Source organism: Rhinoderma darwinii, chromosome 1, assembly GCF_050947455.1.
Source record: "Rhinoderma darwinii isolate aRhiDar2 chromosome 1, aRhiDar2.hap1, whole genome shotgun sequence".
In the NCBI taxonomy this organism is placed as follows: domain Eukaryota; kingdom Metazoa; phylum Chordata; class Amphibia; order Anura; family Rhinodermatidae; genus Rhinoderma; species Rhinoderma darwinii.
In genome coordinates this window covers 279,894,611-279,915,912 of record NC_134687.1, presented here as the reverse complement: position 1 = coordinate 279,915,912, position 21,302 = coordinate 279,894,611, and the positions used below count along the sequence as shown (strand labels likewise).

Genomic DNA, 21,302 nt, shown 5'->3' with positions numbered 1-21,302 from the left:
AAAACACATCTATTTAGACAGGCCTATAACATTCCCTAATCTGACTCCTTTCCATGGCACTCCTTTTAGATTAGTCATCAGAATAAGATTCCCTCACACTCCTTTTCTTCATGTCCGTCATACACGGATGCTGGCTGGTGACCGGCTCATGCAGCTTTGTTACCACCGCATGTGTATAAAAATGGACCATTGTACAGAACAAATACGGTTACACTTTGTGTCTCCCTTATGTCCTCATAGATTGTAAACTCTTGCGAGCAGGGTCCTCACTCCTCAGGTTTGAATTGTAAATGAACTTTGTCACTATGTAATGTCTGATATTGTTTGTTTCTTGTCCCCTCTAAATTGTAAAGTGCTGCGTAATATGTTGGCGCTATATAAAGATTATTATTATGATATAATAACGGTAAGAGGTTAGGATATATTTGGAAATATGTATACTTATGACAATTCGTAGTAAAAAAATGGTGAAAGAATAATCATGATAAAATTCAGCATAAATTAGGGTAAAAAGGACATTTCTCCTAAGTTTCTTAATAAAACTAGTTTTTAAAGGACTTCATTTATATCAACTTACTTGTAACAGTTCTTTTAAAACAGGATATGTGGTGCGTATGGGCAAAAAAGCATTTTTTATTCAATATATTGATTATAATCATTTTCAGAGCCAAATATTGTATTAATCCTAATTAGGTTACGGTTTCCATTTTTTCATTTAATCCTTCTGGGATCAATGTTTTCAGTTTGTAGATCCAGAAATTTTCACGATTGCACAAGGACTCATAACGATTTGTGTTAGATTTGTCAATTTGCTCTATTGGCATAATTTTAAAACAGTCAAAATTGCCTGTGTGTACAATAGTGCAGGGTCTCGAAATAGAAATGTATTCTTGTAGTTCGACCGATGTTTATTCACTCTGCAGTGTAAATTCTGTGTGGTTCTTCCTATATACTGTAAACCACATTCGCAGTTAATTAAATAAATAACGAATTCTGATAGACAATTTAAATTCCTCTCAATTTTGTATGTGGTTTTGATTTGGTTCGATGCGATATCATTATCAAAACGGATGTTTTCACAACACAAGCATCTATTGTTATTACATTTCGAACTGCCTTTTTTGGTTAATTTTATATCAAATATTGGCTTACTTTCATTGGTCTTTGCAGAAAAGATTACACGACTAGTTGCTAAAATGTTTTGAATTGTTTTGGCCCTCCTAAGTGTAATTAACGGCTTTGTCGGTAAACATTTATTCAGATAGGGATCGTTTTGTAAAATGTGCCAATGCTTACAGATATTTCTGATTTTTTTGTGTGCACAATTATATTTAGTTACAAAATTGAACAAAAAATTGTTTTTTTGTTTATTTTTTTTTTCTCGTTTGTATCAGTACTTCCCAAGCAATCCGATTGTTGCAAATTTTTTGTTTTTCCTTATGCATCTGATAATAGAGTATGTGGGTAATTTTCCCTAAATCGTCTGTATAAGATCCGACTTTGTGTGTCAAAGTCAGTGTTTAAAGTGCAGTTCTTTCTTACACGCATATATTGACTATATGGTATGTTCTGTAGCCATTTTAGATAGTGGCCACTTTTAAAATCCAGATAACTATTACTATCAACTTTTTTTGAAGTGTGTACGTTGTAAAGTTTTCTTCAGTTTTTTTGACAACCAAGTCCAAGAATTGGATTTCACTTTCTTGGATGTTGAAGGTAAAATTAATTCCCCACTGGTTATTATTTAAAGACTGACAAAAAGACATTGCGGAGATTACAACACCTTTCCAGATGATGAACAGATAGTCTATAAATCTTCTGAAAAAGACAATATAGGGAACTGCCCATATATGTTGCCATATATGTATCTCTTCGAACATCCCCATGAAAATGTTCGCATAACTGGACGCTACTCTGGTCCCCATCGCTGTGCCCCTGACCTGATGGCAAATGTTATGGTCAAAAGAAAAAATATTATTTTTCAAAATGAACTCCATGCCTTTGCATAAAAATTCAATTTGTAGGGGTAACAGATCTGTATCTCTATTTAACATTGTTTGAAGTTTATTTAAGCCAATCTCGTGTTCAATATTGCTATATAATAAATTGACATCAAGGGTAATAAAGAGTAGGTTGTCTGTTTTAATTAGATTAATATCTTTTATTAATTGAGTCAAATCTTTCAAAAAACTGGGGAGTGCCACGACATATTTTTGAAGAAAAATATCCAGATAATGAGACAGATTACATGTCGGTGATTGAATCCCCGAGATGATGGGTCTGCCTGGTGGTTTTTTAATATCCTTGTGGATCTTAGGAAGGTGATAAAAAAATGGCATGCTGGCATTAGTGGGGGTTAAATCGTTTTTTTCTTTTTTGTATAAAATTTTATTAAAATATGCCTGATTGATCAGTGATTGTTTTTCTATAATTGTAAGAAGAGGATTATGGGTTAGTTTCACATAATAATTTGTGTCGGATAGGATTTTTGTGGCTTCCACATGATAGTCTACAGTGTTTTGTACCACTGTACCTCCACCTTTATCTGCTGATCTGATCACGATATTCTTATTATTTTTCAAAGCTGTTTTTTCATTTGTGGTTAAGTTGTTTTTACCACAGTGGTACAAAATACTGTAGACTATCATGTGGAAGCCACAAAAATCCTATCAGACACAAATTATGTGAAACTAATTATGTGAAACTAACCCATAATCCTCCTCTTACAATTATAGCAAAAAAAAAAAACACTGATCAATCAGGCATATTTTAATACAATTTTAAACAAAAAAGAAAAAAACTATTTAACCCCCACTAATGCCAGCATGCCATTTTTTTTTATCACCTTCCTAAGATCCACAAGGATATTAAAAAAACACCAGGCAGACCCATCATCTCGGGGATTCAATCACCGACAGGTAATCGGTCTCATTATCTGGATATTTTTCTTCAAAAATATGTCGTGGCACTCCCCAGTTTTTTGAAAGATTCGACTCAATTAATAAAAGATATTAATCTAATTAAAACAACAGACAACCTACTCTTTATTACCCTTGATGTCAATTTATTATATAGCAATATTGAACACGAGATTGGCTTAAATAAACCTCAAACAATGTTAAATAGAGATACAGATCTGTTACCCCTACAAATTGAAATTTTATGCAAAGGCATGGAGTTCATTTTGAAAAATAATATTTTTTCTTTTGACCATAACATTTACCATCAGGTTAGGGGCACAGCGATGGGGACCAGAGTAGCGCCCAGTTATGTGAACATTTTCATGGGGATGTTCGAAGAGATACATATATGGCAACATATATGGGCAGTTCCCTATATTGTCTTTTTCAGAAGATTTATAGACGATCTGTTCATCATCTGGAAAGGTGTTGTAATCTCCGCAATGTCTTTTTGTCAGTCTTTAAATAATAACCAGTGGGGAATTAATTTTACCTTCAACATCCAAGAAAGTGAAATCCAATTCTTGGACTTGGTTGTCAAAAAAACTGAAGAAAACTTTACAACGTACACACTTCAAAAAAAGTTGATGGTAATAGTTATCTGGATTTTAAAAGTGGCCACTATCTAAAATGGCTACAGAACATACCATATAGTCAATATATGCGTGTAAGAAAGAACTGCACTTTAAACACTGACTTTGACACACAAAGTCGGATCTTATACAGACGATTTAGGGAAAATTATCTGGAAAGGTGTTGTAATCTCCGCAATGTCTTTTTGTCAGTCTTTAAATAATAACCAGTGGGGAATTAATTTTACCTTCAACATCCAAGAAAGTGAAATCCAATTCTTGGACTTCGTTGTCCAAAAAATTGAAGAAAAATTTACAAAACGTACACACCACTTCAAAAAAAGTTGATAGTAAGGCCTCATTCACACGACAGGGTTTCCCGGCCGGGTGCCGGCCGTTCATAAATCGGCCGGCACCCGGCTGCATTAGGAATAATAGACCCCTAATGGGGCTATTCACACTACCTATTTTTTGACGGCCGGGAAAACGGCCGTCAAAAAATAGGACATGCTCTATTTTCGGCCGGGTACCCGGCCGACCCCGGCTCCCATAGAAGTCTATGTGGCCGGGTAATACACGGCCATCACCGGAATGTGTCCCGAGAGATGGCCGGGTTTTCCGTGGCTTGCGCTCCATCTCCTCCTCCTCACAGCGCAGAGTGCATGTGAGGAGGAGGAGTTGATGCCATTCGGACGAATGGCTGTACACTGTGTGGCAGGGCCGGGGTGTACAGCAGATGGAAGCGAGCGCTGCGCTGGCTCCCTTCCCCTGCTTTTTTTAAAAGCGCCCTGGCCCGGCGACACCTTCCATGGCGCCGCTAGCAGCTGCTGCTACTACTGTAGCGACGCCACTTTAGCAGAGCGGGGAGGTATCTCCCCGCTCTGCTATGTGCTAGCGCCACTTTAGCTCCTTGAAGGAGCGGAATCCCCGTGTTTTCGGGGATTCGGCTCCTGGACAGAGCGCTTGATGTCTCTGTCCATATCTGGGCAGTGACATCAGGGGAAACTCCTGAAGCGGAATCCCCGAACACATGGGGATTCCCCTTCAGGAGTTGCCGCTGATGTCACTGTCAAGATCTGCTCGGCCCGGATGCAAAACTTTATGCAAACCGGCCGGGCAAAATGGCCGATTCTACCTGCCGATCCTCGGGCGGGACCCGGTCGTGTGAATCCCGCCTAATAGTTATCTGGATTTTAAAAGTGGCCACTATCTAAAATGGCTACAGAACATACCATATAGTCAATATATGCGTATAAGAAAGAACTGCACTTTAAACACTGACTTTGACACACAAAGTCGGATCTTATACAGACGATTGAGGGAAAAAATTACCCACATACTCTATCAGAAGCATAAGAAAAAACAAAAAATTTGAAACAATCTGATTGCTTGGGAAGTACTGATACAAACGAGAAAAAACTAATTAACAAAAAAAACTAAATTTTTCGTTCAATTTTGTAACCAAATATAATTGTGCACGCAAAAAACAAAACAAAACAGAAATATCTGTAAGCATTGGCTCATTTTACAAAACGATCCCTATCTGAATAAATGTTTACCGACAAAGCCGTTAATTACACTTAGGAGGGCCAAAACAATTCAAAACATTTTAGCAACTAGTCGTGTAATCTTTTCTGCAAAGACCAATGAAAGTAAGCCAATATTTGATATAAAATTAACCAAAAAATTAGAACCAGAAAGTTCGAAATGTAATAATAGATGCTTGTGTTGCGATATCATTATCAAAACGGATGTTTTCGCATCGAACCAAACCAAAACCACATACAAAATTGAGAGGAATTTAAATTGCCAATCAGAATTCGTTATTTATTTAATTAACTGCGAATGTGGTTTACAGTATATAGGAAGAACCACACAGAATTTACACTGCAGAGTGAATAAACATCGGTCGAACTACAAGAATACATTTCTATTTCGAGACCCTGCACTATTGTACACACAGGCAATTTTGACTGTTTTAAAATTATGCCAATAGAGCAAATTGACAAATCTAACACAAATCGTTATGAGTCCTTGTGCGATCGTGAAAATTTCTGGATCTACAAACTGAAAACATTGATCCCAGAAGGATTAAATGAAAAAATGGAAACCGTAACCTAATTAGGATTAATACAATATTTGGCTCTGAAAATGATTATAATAATCAATATATTGAATAAAAAATGCTTTTTTGCCCATACGCACCACATATCCTGTTTTAAAAGAACTGTTACAAGTAAGTTGATATAAATGAAGTCCTTTAAAAACTAGTTTTATTAAGAAACTTAGGAGAAATGTCCTTTTTACCCTAATTTATGCTGAAATTTATCATGATTATTCTTTCACCATTTTTTTTACTACGAATTGTCATAAGTATATATATTTCCAAATATATCCTAACCTCTTACCGTTATTATATCATATTTACATGCTCTGTTAATACGTTTTTTTAGCATCTGAAATCTGTTATGATGTTCATCTTAATACGTTATCCATTTAAAGATCTTTTAATGTTCAATATTTGAATCTATTTTAAACATGTTTATTGTCACACAATTCGTTTTGTTTTTAAAAAAAACATCATTACTTACTTTTTTCTGTATACACCGTGTCACCGATTGCTTGACCTGCTGGTGTTGACCCGGTAGTCAGTCATTCTCAAGCCGACTCCCCTCCTGTGTTATATAACAGAGTCCACGTTAACCACAAGCATTCGTACATTACCTGAAGAAGAGATCTGCTCGGTCTCGAAACTTTTTTGTTGTATTTTGTACTCTAATAAAGCCTTGTTCTTTTACTCACCTCTCCTCTGAGTAGAAACAAATTAACCTATCCTATGTAGGTTGCGCCAGGAGGAAAAATCAGTTCTTTTTTTCTTATCTCTTTTCCAAAATGATATATCGGGACCATCCTTTGGATCCCGAAACGGATCTCCGGCTGCACCAACTCGCAAGTCCCCTTTACCTTTTGAGGACCATTTCTTCATATGATTACGGATGTTATGCCCTCAGCATAACTCCCCAAGGTGAGCATTACCTTGTCTTCTCTCACTTGACATCCTATTTTTTTTTACAGTTTCATGCACTATGTGCGCTTTGTTTTTTGCTCTATTTCCTGTATTTTATCTAAAGGATACTTCATTAATAACTGTATGAAGACAATATTTAAGCAATCAATGTATCACTCAAATTCTAGAAGAGTACAAAGATTTACTGCATGAAGAGTCACTGTATATTGATTTACAAATTCATTTCTCAGGCCAAAGACCAAGGCTAGATGGCCATTTACTAGATTTACTTGAATATTTAAAGCCTGAAGGCTAAAACAAACGGATGCTAATAACCTATGGTCAGCGGGGGATGGGTAGTCAGGAATTTTTATAAGGTTGTCCAGGATTAGAAAAGCAGGGCTGCTTTCTTCCAAAAACAGCACAAGACCTCTCCATGGGTTGTGTCTGGTTTTGCAGATCAGCTTCATTGAAGTGAATAGGGGGTGAGCTGCAATACCATACACAACCTGTGAACAGTAGTGGTACTGTTAGAAGAAAGCAGCCACACCAATCCACAGTTCTAATCCTGGACAATCCCTTTAATTCCTGCAATTACTCTAATTAGAAGCACTAAAGGGGGTTTTACACTGGGCAATTATCGGGCAAACGATAGTTAATAGAATGCTCGTTCCCAATAATTGCTCTGTGTACACAGGGCAGCGATTAGTAGATGAACGAGCAAACGCTCGTTTACCTGCTGATCGTATAGTTCTAAAAAAGTAAAATCTTATCGCTGTTGGCAGCACATCTCCCTGTGTAAACAATGAGACGTGCTGCAGACATGATAATGTATGGGGACAAGCGATCGGAGTAACGACTGCTCGTCCCCAATCATAAGTTCTTGTGACCGGAGCAAAATGAGTGCCGATCAACGAGCGGTCTCGATCGGCGCTCGCTGCACTGGCCAAAAATCGGCCGGTGTAATTGGGCCTTAAATCTAATCAGTAAACAAAGACTTTAATTGCGATATTTCCACACAAAAAAAAAATGTAAACATTTTTAAAAAAAAGGTAGCTCAGGAAAAAAACAGCTAATATTTGTCAGAGGGATCCTGTCTATTTCAACAGGAGTAACCAACAAACTAATGTATACAGAGACATTTTCCATCTGGGAAACAAGAGTCAGACACCTATTGAAACTATGTGTAAGGCCAAAAGCTATTCAATGTCTATGGACATCTTTATTATTAGGGCAAACACGCTCTCTAATACTTGTAACCATAACTACGGAGACTAAACATAATTCATTTTGGTATAACGTTGCCTGGTTAGCATCGCCTCAAAACAGATAGCAAATAGTAAGCAATATGCAAATCTTTTGCGTCAAACGTCACTACACAAGTCATTTTAAATGAATTACAGCACTTAATGCATGCTAAACTTCCCCTTAGCAAATGTCTCAGTGAATGACCTGCATTTAAAAGGGTCAACTACTCGAACCTAGCAAAGAAGAGAGAAAGTGGCATCTATAAAAAAAAAAAAAAAAAATGAAGATCTCCATAGTTGCAGCTGCAAACTTATTACCTACAGCATATGTGGTGCGCTAAGTTGTGCTCCATCTCCAAATGTAGGCTGAAAACCCATCTACCTTGTGAAATTTGTAACACTACTATTTTTATTATTTTTTTTGCATCTAAAAGGTTGAATTGAATGCATATTAGGTTGTCTAATGATATGTTTGCCTCAAAGTCTAAATGACAAGTATAGAAAATGGTATTGAGAAATAACAGAACTTACCTTTACTATGAATGCCAGGGTTCCTTTGAGCTTCTGGGGCATAACAATACTTTGGACAGTGAACACAAACTGAGCTTCATTAGAGATACCTGGATAACGACAGACAATCTGGGCTGTCACATCATGCGTTTCCCTTATGACACTGCATAGTGGCAAGAGAATAACTGGGCAGAAGTTCATTAAAGAGGCTCTGTCACCAGATTTTGCAACCCCTATCTGCTATTGCAGCAGATCGGCGCTGCAATGTAGATTACAGTAACGTTTTTATTTTTTAAAAACGAGCATTTTTGGCCAAGTTATGACCATTTTTGTATTTATGCAAATGAGGCTTGCAAAAGTCCAAGTGGGCGTGTATTATGTGCGTACATCGGGGCGTGTTTACTACTTTTACTAGCTGGGCGTTCTGACGAGAAGTATCATCCACTTCTCTTCAGAACTCCCAGCTTCTGGCAGTGCAAAGACACAGTGTGTTCTCGAGAGATCACGCTGTGACGTCACTCACAGGTCCTGCATCGTGTCAGACGAGCGAGGACACATCGGCACCAGAGGCTTCAGTTGATTCTGCAGCAGCATCAGCGTTTGCAGGTAAGTCGATGTAGCTACTTACCTGCAAACGCTGATGCTGCTGCAGAATCAACTGTAGCCTCTGGTGCCGACACGATGCAGGACCTGGGGCAGGAAGTGAGTGACGTCACAGCGATCTCTCGAGAACACGCTGTGTGTCTGCACTGCCAGAAGCTGGGTGTTAACGAATAGAAGTGGATGATGCCGATTCTTCAGCATCATACACTCCCATTCCTAATACCCAGCTAGTAAAAGTAAAAACGCCCCGATACACGCCCAGTTGGACTTTTACTGTAAACACGCCCAGTTGTACTTTTGCAAGCCTCATTTGCATAAATACAAAAATGGTCATAACTTTGCCAAAAATGCTCGTTTTTTTAAAATAAAAACGTTACTGTAATCTACATTAGCAGATAGGGGTTGCAAAATCTGGTGACAGAGCCTCTTTAAGGCTTTTTTCCCCATATCTCCATTTTATTTCAATGAATGACAGCAAACACATGGCTAAGAAAGAACAGGACCTCTCTCATTCTTGCACAATTATGAAAAAATGTTGAGGGATCAGACACCCCCCAAATCGCAGTATAATAGTTTACACTGAGGTACACTCTGACCCTCCAGTAACGCGCGCGCGCACACACACACACCAAATCGTAGTATAATAGTTTACACTGAGGTACACTCTGACCCTCCAGTAACACGCGCGCGCACACACACCAAATCGCAGTATAATAGTTTACACTGAGGTACACTCTGACCCTCCAGTATTCTACACCCCCCCCAAATCGCAGCATAATAGTTTACACTGAGGTACACTCTGACCCTTCAGTATTCTACACACCCCAAATCGCAGTATAATAGTTTACACTGAGGTACACTCTGACCCTCCAGTATTTTACACACACCCCAAATCGCAGTATAATAGTTTACACTGAGGTACTCTGACCCTCCAGTAACACACGCATGCGCGCACACACACACACACACCAAATCGCAGTATAATAGTTTACACTGAGGTACACTCTGACCCTCCAGTAACACACGCACGCACGCGCACACACACACACACACACACACACACACACACACACACACACACACACACACACACACACACACACACACACACACCCCAAATCTCAGTATAATAGTTTACACTGAGGTACACTCTGACCCTCCAGTAACACACGCACGCACACACACACACCAAATCGCAGTATAATAGTTTACACTGAGGTACACTCTGACCCTCCAGTATTCTACACACACCCCAAATCGCAGTATAATTGTTTATACTGAGGTACACTCTGACCCTCCAGTATTCTACACACCCCCCAAATCGCAGCATAATAGTTTACACTGAGGTACACTGACCCTCCAGTAGCGCGCGCGCGCACGCACGCACGCACGCACGCACGCACACAGCTGTATAATAGTTTACACTGAGGTACACTCTGACCCTCCAGTATTCTACACACCCCAAATCGCAGTATAATAGTTTACACTGGAGGTACACTCAAAGAAATTTAAATAAATTGGAAATACTGGAGGTTCAAAGGGTTAGTTCTTCAACATAGATATTGTCCCAGGAAGAAAACTCACCTGGAGGCAACTGGAAAGGAATAGGTATTCCATCATGTACAGAAGATCCTTGTGGCCTTTGCATTTTGGTATTTAAGGAGTCTAAAACATTTAGCTCCATATTTTTAAGGAAGTTTTGACTCTGGTTTTCTAAGATGATGGAGACTGTGACCTGACTCTCCTTCTGCAAGTCTCCTTGAACGTCATACATCTGTTATAGAGACAAAGTACATTTAATTTAGAATATTTTATCAAATCAAATGTGCTTCTCAATGGTCTAGAGATTTTGTTTAGGGCACATGCAAAAACTTGCAGTTTACTTTCTATTAAATAGGGGCAAATTGTAATTGGTCATGTGCCATATTCACCGGAATGGCTCACAGATGTGTAAGTACAGCTATTTTGTATTTGTAGGCTATCACAGCGGGGAACACTGTTGCCTTGCGTTTGAAACCAATAAGCAAGGACAACATCTGCATGGAGTTTATATGTTAGCCACGTGTTTGCATGGATTTCCTCCAAGTACTCCAGTTTCCTCCCACACACCAAAAACACACGGATTATTGGTAAACTGGGGACAAGATTTAACATGAGTGATGTTAAACGCTGGACAGTGCTGCTAAATGTGTTGGTGCTACATAAGTAAAGGAAAGAAGTACTACACTTTTGGAAAATTCAACCAAAAATCTGCGACAAAAACATCTACCATTAGAAAACAAACGTTTTATTAAGACAGAAATATTGAAAAACTTTAAATGTACCTGTCTTAAGGGGGTTCGTCACACGACGGATTATCGGGCAGATGAGCGTTCATGTAACGCTCGTTGCCGATAATTGCCCTGTGTAAACAGGAGAATGATCAGCAAATGTCCGAGCAAACGCTTAATCATCTGCTGATGGTATAGTTTTAAAGAAAGTGAAATATCTCTGTGTAAACAGGGATAAGTGCTGCCGACATGATGATAATCTCGGGGGACGAGCGATCGGAGTAACGACCGCTTTTCTCCATCCATAACTCTGTGCGACAGGAGCAAATAAGCGCCGATCAACGTTGTCTCGTTGATCGGCGCTCACTGCACTGGCTGATTATTGGCCGATGTAAAGGGGCCTTTAGGAAATTACTATTTATCATTGTATACTCAAAGCTTAGCATAGACACAGTCTTGCATCTTTCCAGATAAGCTGGTAAATCTCTACTAACCTATCTAATGCTTGCAGCACCACTCTTACTTACCATCTTGATAAACTTGTTTTCAGCCAAAAGCTGGTAACTGGACATTGGCTATAAGAATAAAAACAAAAAAAACATTTAGGATACACTACAAAAAGTGATGTTGAAACCCCTGCACTATTTAAAACAAATGTCACACTTTAAATCGCTAGAATACCCCTTTAAAGAGGCTCTGTCACCAGATTCTCAAATCCCTATCTCCTATTGCATGTCATCGGCGCTGCAATGTAGATAACAGTAAAGTTTTTTTTTAAACTTTCATTTTTGGCCAAGTTATGAGCTATTTTTTATATATGCAAATGAAGTCTGAAATGGACAACTGGGCGTGTTTTTTTTCGTATGTCCAACTGGGCGTGTATTGTGTTTTTAACTGGGCGTGTTTACTTGTTTTACTAGCTGGGCGTTGTGAATAGAAGTGTATGATGTTGACGAATCAGTGACCAATGAGGATCATGCACTCCTCTCCATTCATTTACACAGCAGAATGACGTTCTTACTAGAACGATGTGCAGCCACATACACAGACATTAACGTTAATCAAGTGCCCTGATAATGAATATACATGACCTCCAGCCTGGACGTCATGTGTATTCAGAATCCTGACCCTTCTAGTAAGAACGTCATGCTGCTGTGTAAATGAATGGAGAGGAGTGCATGATGCGGATTGGTCACTGATTCGTCAACATCATTCACTTCTATTCACAACGCCCAGTTAGTAAAACAATTAAACACGCCCAGTTAAAAACACAATACACGCCCAGTTGGACATACGAAAAAAAACACGCCCAGTTGTCCATTTCAAAGCTCATTTGTATGTATGTATGTATATATATATATATATATATATATATATATATATATATATATATATATATATATATATATATATAAAATAGCTCATAACTTGGCCAAAAATGAACATTTAAAAAAAAACAAAAAAAACACATTACGGTTATCCACATTGCAGCGCCGATCACATGCAATAGAAGATAGGGATTTGAGAATCTGGTGACAGAGCCGCTTTAAGTTAAGCCTCATACAGACCAGCCCTAGTGCGGTCGCATTTAAGCATTTGTATTATGGTCGCAAGACTATGGTGATCGAAGATCAGTTGACATGAATTGCATAGAACCCGGGTATTACAGATTGTTAAATGAACCCGCATTACAGCTGTCTAAATGAGGCCTTACTCTGAATACTTGACCACATTTTCTTACTGGAAGAGACTCTTCTTCATCTAATGTTCCATTATGAACAGGCTCAGTATGGTCATCCACATGAGATTCATTGTGATGATGGTGATGATGATGATGATGGTGATGTTTCTTCCTTCGAGATTTCCTTTCCTCCTTTGGCTCATCTTTTTCCTTCTTGTGTTTTTTCTTGTGTCGATGAGATTTCTCCTAAATAAAACAATATACTGTAGAGCAATCTGATCACTACATACTGCAAATATTTAACATCTGCAGCAGTTATTTCTAAATTAAAGGACTGTCAAAAAACACCAGTCAATACCCATCAGAGGGTTTTAACCCCTTCAGGACACAGCCTGTTTTGGCCTTCAGGACAAAGCCGATTTTTTCAAATCTGACATGTGTTAGTTTATGTGGTAATAGCTTTGGAACGCTTTTACCTATCCAAGCGATTCTGAGATTGTTTTCTCATGACATATTGTACTTTACATCTGTGAAAAAATCTGGTCGATAAATGCAGTATTTATTTGTGAAAAACTATCAAAATTTAGAGAAAGTTTGCAAAAAATTGCATTTTTCTAAATTTTAATGTATCTGCTTGCAAGACAGATATTAATACCACAAACAATAGTTACTAGATAACATTTCCCATATGTCTACTTTATGTTTGCAACGTTTTTTGAACGTCTTTTTTTTTTCTAGGACGTTACAAGGCTCAGAACTTTATCAGCAATTTCTCATATTTTCAAGAAATTTCCAAAACCTATTTTTTCATGGACCAGTTAATTTCTGAAGTGGCTTTGAGGGCCCTTATATATTAGAAACTCCCCATAAATCACCCCATTTTAAAAACTGCACCCCCCAAAGTATTCAAACCACATTAAGTTAACCCTTTAGGCATTTCACAGGAATTATAGCAAAGTAGAGGTGAAATGTACAAATGTAGAAGGTTTTACATGAGAAACAACTCAATATTTTATTGCCCAGATTCTGCAGTATTTAGAAATATACCACATGTGGCTCTAGTGCGATAATGGACTGAAACACAGGCCTCAGAAGCAAAGGAGCACCTGGTGGATTTTGGGGCCTTCTTTTTATTAGAATATATTTTAGGCTCCATATCTGGTTTGAAGAGGTCTTGTGGTGCCAAAACAGTAGAAACCCCCAAAAGTGACCCCATTTTGGAATCTACACCCCTCAAGGAATTTATCTAGTTGTATAGTGAGCATTTTAACCCCACAGGTGTTTTGCTGAATTTATTGGAATTAGTCTGTGAAAATGAAAATCTATATTTCTTCTGAAGTAACATAGAAATATTTAATTTTTCCAAGGATTAAAGGAGAAAAAGCACCCCAACATTTGTAAAGAAATTTATCCTGATTACGGCAATACCCCCATATGTGGTCATAAACTTATATTTGAACGCATTACAGCCCTCAGAAGGAAAGGAGTGCCATTTGGCTTTTGGAGCTCAAATTTTGCTATAATGGTTTTCGGTACCATGTCGCATTTGCAACGCCCTGGAGGGACCAAAACGGCAGAAATTCCCCAAAAGTGACCCCATTCACTATCAGAATCCAAGAGAGCAAATGCCTCTTCAGCGGTATATAACTTGCGTGCCATTTTTTTACGTATTTTTCTTTTTAACTTATTTTTTGTAACAATTTTAATAAAAGTAACAAAGAAAAAGTCCACTAATCAATTGATCAATAAATTTATAAAAAGACCCTAATTAATCAATTCGTATCTAGAATTAATAGAACTGTAAAATATAGGAATAAATAATTTTATCTAAATGTGTGTGTGTATATGTATATATTACGTATACATATAATCAATTGAATCTTTACAACTAGTCAATTGAACGACTAATTAATAACTTTATGAACGACCCTATCAATTATTTGATATGTATAATTAATAAAATTAATAATTTCTATGAATGTGTGTGTGTGTATATATATATATATATATATATATATATATATATATATATATATATATATAACACGTGTGCGTATATCTATACCACATTATAGATATATAAGTAATTAATTATATCACAACTAAATTATGACAACCCTAATAAATAATAAATTTATGAACAACCCTAACAATGAATCAATGTATTTAGAATTTACAGACTTCTATAAATCTCTTCATATATTTTACAAGTATGTGTGTATACGTATATATTACATGTACGTATATCTCTATATGATGTTATAGATATAACATCCATTATTATTAATTTTTAGTATTAACAAATTTCAAATACATGCCTATATAGAATATATATTACGTGTGTACGTGTGTGTGTGTGTGTGTGTGTGTGTGTGTGTGTGTGTGTGTGTGTGTGTGTGTGTACGTGTACGTGCGCGTGTGTGCGTGTTCTATACATTACACACACACTGTATATAAATATATATCTATATGATTTTATAGATATATACACAATTATTTTTGTGTGTTTTTCACAGTCATTGTGTCTTTATACGAGACACACAGCAGCTGCTCGGCACAGTGCTGCTTCTTCTCCCCCACTGTCTCAGAATGATCTGACAGGGAGGGAGGAGAAACATTGTAGCAAACAGCACAAAAGTTTGTTGCTGCAACAAACTTTGCTGTGAACACCATGACAGGTTTATCATGGTGATCACGTCATCGGGACTGTCACCAATCCGGTCCGGATGTCTGCTCTCTGCTACTAGCAGCCTTAGTGCTGAGTGTGCTGAGAGATTCAGGGCATAGATTCAGGGCATAGATTATTAACGGGCTGCAGGACAAAGGCCCAGAACTGCAGCCCGTTAAGCTACGTGGGCTGGTTGTGAAGGGGTTAAAGTAAATTCGTAATTCCATTTAACAAAAATCACCTTTTTATGTACAGTAAAGAAAGTCAAAACTGCATGTGTGCTATGAACCCCTTCCCGACATTTGTCGCAAAATGTTGTATACTTATGACAAATGCATGGCACCGGCTCAGAAGCGGAGTTGGTGCCATCATCCCTGGATGTCAGTTGTATCTTACAGCTGACATCCTGCTGTAACCCCTTAAATGCAGCCATCAAAAGCGATCGCTGTATTTAAGGTGTTCGCAGCTGATCGAGATCCCAGCAATGAAATCGCCGGGGTGTCGGTGGATGAAATGGCAACCGGAGGCCTAATATTGGCCTCCCGGTGTTCCTAGCACGGAAAACGGAGGCGGGGCCTGTAAGTCTTCCGTAGCCGCTGGCAAGATGGCGCCGGCTCAGGAGATGAGCCGGCGTCATCAGCGGTGGATATCAGCTGTATGTTATAGCTGACATCCACCTGTAACGTACTGGAGCTAGCTCCGATCCCTGCCACTAACCCCTCATGCAGCGATCGCATCCGATCGCTGCATCTTTGTGATTACTAGCAGATCGCCAGCTGTGCCCTGCACGACTGCCGACTGCTATTATGACATCAGGAGACCTAACAATGGCCTCCTGTCTGCCATTATGGAAGCCGATTACGCCCCGCCCGGAGGTGAAGCCTAATCTGCTTGCTGTCAGTGAATGACTGACAGATCTAACACATTGCACTACATAGGTAGTGCAATGTATTAGAAAAAAAAGCCTGACAGTTGGACCTTCAAGTCCCCTAGTGGGACTAGGTAAAGTGAAAAAATAAAAAAGTGAAAAAAAATATAATAAAAAAGTTTTAAGAAATAAAACAAAACACAATCGCCCTTTTCCCCTTATCAAGTCCTTTATTATTGAAAAAAAACTCAAAATAAACCATACATATTTGGTATCGCCGCAACCATAACGGCCTAAACTATAAAAATATTATGTTATTTATTCCACGCAGTGAACGTCGTAAAAAATAATGCCAGAATTTCTGGTTTTTGGTCACTTTGCCCTACAAAAATGTAAATAAAAAAAAGTGATCAAAAAGTCACATGTATCCAAAAATGGTGCCTATAAAACTATAGCTAGTCTCGCAAAAAACAAGCCCTCATACAGCTCCGTCGACAAAAAAATTAAAACATTCTGGTTCTCACAACTTGGCGACAGAAAAAATACATTCTTTTTACAAAAGTAATTTTATTGTGCAAAAAGTTGTAAAACATAAAAAATTGCTATAAATTAGGTATCACCGGAATCGGACTGACCCGCAGAATAAAGTTAACACGTAACTTAGAACGCAGGGTGAACGCTGTATAAAAAAAACCTATTAAAGAACTATGCCAGAATTGATGAAAAAGTTGCATGTACCCCAAAATGGTACCAATAAAAACTACAGCTCGTCCCGCAAAAAAACAGCCCTTATACCACTACGTCTATGAAAAAATAAAAATTAGCTAAGGCTCCAATAGGTAAGGAAATAAAAAATACGCGGTTGTGCAGATAAGAGGGGAACATGTCATCTGTTTCAAGAGGCGATTTATCAGGGGCCTAAAATTAGCGAACCAGGAAGGTGAGGGCCCAAACATATCTGCTAGAAGTAAGGGTGCCCGTATTATACCAGGACAACACTACCTAGCAAAATTCTCCAAACTGCAAAGGTGCGGAGTGTGGACCAAAAGGGGGATAAGTAAAGAGACCATTTATCAGCGCGACACTGGCCTGTGCAGAAAGGATTGTGTCACAGCGTAACACACATCTATGGATTATTTTATTGTTTACCCCATTATTATACCACCTGACTATGCCCCTGATGTACTCTGCCCAGCTTACATATGTCCCCACATTATAAACGGAAACACCAGCAAGACTCAAACAAAACTACTACCAAGCAAAATCTACGCTTCAAAATCAAATGGCGCTCGAACCCATCTGAGCCCTACAGCGTGCCAAAACAGCAGTTTACTTCTACATATATGGCACCGCCATACCCGGGAGTACCCTTTTAACAATTTTTGGGGTGTGTCTCTCCAGTGGCATAAGCTGGGCATGACATACTTTCCACTGAATAGGCATATCTAGGGAAAAATGAAAATTTTTACTTTGCACCATCCGCAGCGCATTCATTTATGGAAAAGACCTGTGGGGTGAAAATGCTCACTACGCCCCTTAATAAATGCCTTGGTGTGTAATTTCTAAAATGGGGTCACTTCTAGGGGCTTTCTTTTATTATTTCCCATCTGAGCCTCTGCAATTGTGAACCAGTTCTGCGTAAATCGCCAAATTAGGCCTCAATTTCGCATGGTACTCGCTCACTCCTGAGCCCTGTCAAATGTCCAGGCAAAAGATTAGGGCCCCATGTAAGGTGTTTCCAAAACCGGGAAACACTGCATAATAATTAGAGATAATTTGACATATCTGCTGAAAAATCCCACTCTGCAAGTGCACACTAATTTATGCAAAACACCTGCGGGTTTAACATGCTCACTACACCCATAGGTGAATACCTTGAGGGGTGTAGTTTCCAAAATGGGGTCACTTTTGGGGGTTTTCCACTGTTTTGGTCCCACAGGGGTTTTGCAAATGCTACATAGCGACCTGAAATCAATCCAGCAAAATCTGTACTCCGAAAGCCAAATGGCTCTCCTTCCCTTTTGAGCCCAAAAATGAGTTTATAACCACATATGGTGTATTGCCATGCTCGGGAGAAATTGCTTAACAAATGTTGGGGTTCTTTTTCCACTTTATTTTTTGAGAAAATGAAAAATTTTGCGCTAAAGCTACGTCTTACTGGAAAAAAAATGAAATTTTTATTTTCACTGCCCAATTCAAATAAAATCTATGAAACACTTGTGGGGTCAAAATGCTCACTACACCACTAGATTAATTCCTCAAGGGGTGTAGTATCACAAATGGAGTCCCTTTTGGGTAGTTTCCACTGTAATGGTACCTTAGGGGCTTTGCAAAAGCGACATAGTGTCTAGAAACCAATCCAGAAAATCTGTGCTCCAAAAGCCAAATGCCGCTCCTTCTCTTCTGATCCTTGCCGTGTGCCCAAACAGCAGTTTATGACCACGTATGGGGTATAGCCTTACTCCAGAGAAGTTGCTTTACAAATGTTGGGGTTCTTTTTTTCCTTTATTTGTTGAGAAAATTAACAATTTTGAGCTAAAGCTACGTCTTATTGAAGAAAAAGGATTGTTTTTATTTTCACTGCCCAATTCTAATAAATTCTATGAAACACCTGTGGGGTTAAAATGCTCACTACACCCATAGATTAATTTCTCAAAGGGTGTAGTTTCCTAAATGGAGTCACTTTTTGGGCGTTTTCATTGTTTTGGTCCCGCAGGTGCTTTGCAAATGCGACATGGCCTCCGCAAACCATTCCTGCTAAATTTGAGCTCCAAAACCCAAATGGTGCTCTTTCCCTTCTAAGCCAAGCCGTGTGTCCGAATAGCCGTTTATTACCACATATGGGGTATTGTTTTACTCGGGAGAAATGGCTTTACAAATTTTGCGGTGCTTTTTCTCCTTTAGTCCTTGTGGAAATGAGAAAAAATTAGCTGAATCTACATTTTCTTTCAAAGAATGTAGATTTCCATTTTCACGGCCTATTTCAAATAATTTCAGCAAAAAACTTGGAGTCAAAATGCTAACTATACCCCTAGATAATTTCCTCAAGGGGTGTAGTTTCCAAAATGGGGCCACTTGTGGGGGGATTCCACTGTTTTGGCACCGCAAGAGTCCTTCAAACCTGACATGGTGCTTAAAACATATTCTAATAAAAAGGATGCCCAAAATCCTCTATGTGCTCCTTTGATTCTGAGGCCTGTGCTTCAGTCTATAAGCACGCTAGGGCCACATGTGGGATATTTCCTAAAACTGCAGAACCTGGGCAATAAATATTGGAGTTGCGTTTCTCTGGTAAAACTTTGTGTTACAAAAAAAAAAAAAATGGATTAAAAATGAATTTCTGCTACAAAAAATGAAATTTGTAAATTTCACTTCTACTTTGGTTTAACTCCTGTGAAACGTCTAAAGGGTTAAGAAACTTTCAAAATGCTGTTTTGAATACTTTGAGGGGTGCGGTTTTTAAAATGGGGTGACTTTTTGGAGGTTTGTAATATATAAGGCCCTCAAAGCCACTTCACAAGTGAACTGTCCCCTATAAAAATAGCCTTTTGAAATTTTCTTGAAAATGAGAGAAATTGCTGCTAAAGTTCTAAGCCTTCTAACATCCTAGAAAAATAAAAGGATGCTCAAAAAATGATGACAATCTAATGTAGACATGTGGGGGATGTTAATTAGCGACTACTTTGTGTGGTATAACTGCCTGTCTTACAAGCAGATACATTTAAATTTAGAAAAATGCTAATTTTTCGCAAAATTTTGGTGTTTTTCACATTTAAATACTGAATGTATCGAGCAAATTTTGGCAGTAACAAAGTCCAATGCGTCACGAGAAAATCTCAGAATCGCTTGGATAGGTTAAAGCATTCCATAGTTATTTCCACATAAAGTGAAACATGTCAAGATTTTAAAAATGAGGCTCTGTCAGGAAGGTCAAAAATGGCTAAAGAGGGAAGGGGTTAAAGAGGATCTGTCACTAGTTTATTAATGCCCTATCTCCTAACTAGTCGAATAGGCATTTTTCTAAATATGCTAATGTGGCTCCTCTAATAGCCAAATAGGTGGTGACTTGCTTTTCACTCTGGGCGGTGTAATGTTTTCTGTATGATGCTGTCTAATCAGCATAAAGCTTCAACACAGTGTGATCATATAGTACACAGCTTCCATTCCGAACTGTATTTTCAACTGGTGATACCTCCGGTTGTAATCACATTTAGAACTGCGATTCTGGTGTCACATGAAAGATTAGAATCTCCTCTTTCATATGCCACCAAGGTGTTCTAGGTGGTCCACAGCCCGACATATGGCGGTTTTAATCGCCCTTTCCTCCAGCCTCAGTCTCTCACACTATGTGAAGAAGCTTCATGTTAATAGGACAGCGTGCTGCGAGGTGACTCCACCTCAGGAGAATCGCTGTGGTTACCTCCCAGTTGTCTAATAAAGATCATAACTTTTAAAATAATAAATGGTTTGGGACACAATTCATTTGCATTATCAGTGTGTATTACTAAACTAATGACGGGGCCTTTTTAATTAAACTGGGGAGGGATGGTTGGTGTGATCCAGATTCAAACATCACTCAGTCACACAGTGTCATATTCACAGTCAGGACAGACATTCTGTAACAGAGACCATAATGTGACAATGATTACCTTCACTGGTTCGTCCTCGTTTCTTTCCTCTTGTACTACGGTTTCTGCTTGAACGTCAGGCTCTTCCACAGATGTAATTACTTCTGATAGGCTCTGCGTGGAAGGGTTCTGTAAGGAAACAAGCTGCTCTTGAGCTCCTGGGAAGACCACTCATACAGTATTATGCATAGACAGACTTTAGAAATATTATCAATGTCACATCAAGCTGAAGAAGATACTCATTTCAATCTTTTATTTTAAAACCTCTAAAATCACACGGAGGGAACA

At 38.5% G+C, this 21,302-nt stretch overlaps 1 protein-coding gene across 1 annotated transcript in view; it reads right to left on the bottom strand.

The window, feature by feature from the left end:
- AP3D1 (adaptor related protein complex 3 subunit delta 1) overlaps positions 1–21,302 on the bottom strand; it is a 147,107-nt gene that overhangs the window by 12,725 nt on the left and 113,080 nt on the right. The window contains exons 25-29 of the mRNA XM_075864439.1: positions 21,036–21,143; positions 12,911–13,096; positions 11,697–11,744; positions 10,484–10,673; positions 8,318–8,406 (exon numbers count right to left, since the gene is read on the bottom strand). Of these exons, the coding sequence (XP_075720554.1) occupies positions 8,318–8,406; positions 10,484–10,673; positions 11,697–11,744; positions 12,911–13,096; positions 21,036–21,143 (621 nt within the window). The remainder of the gene's footprint in view (positions 1–8,317; positions 8,407–10,483; positions 10,674–11,696; positions 11,745–12,910; positions 13,097–21,035; positions 21,144–21,302) is intronic.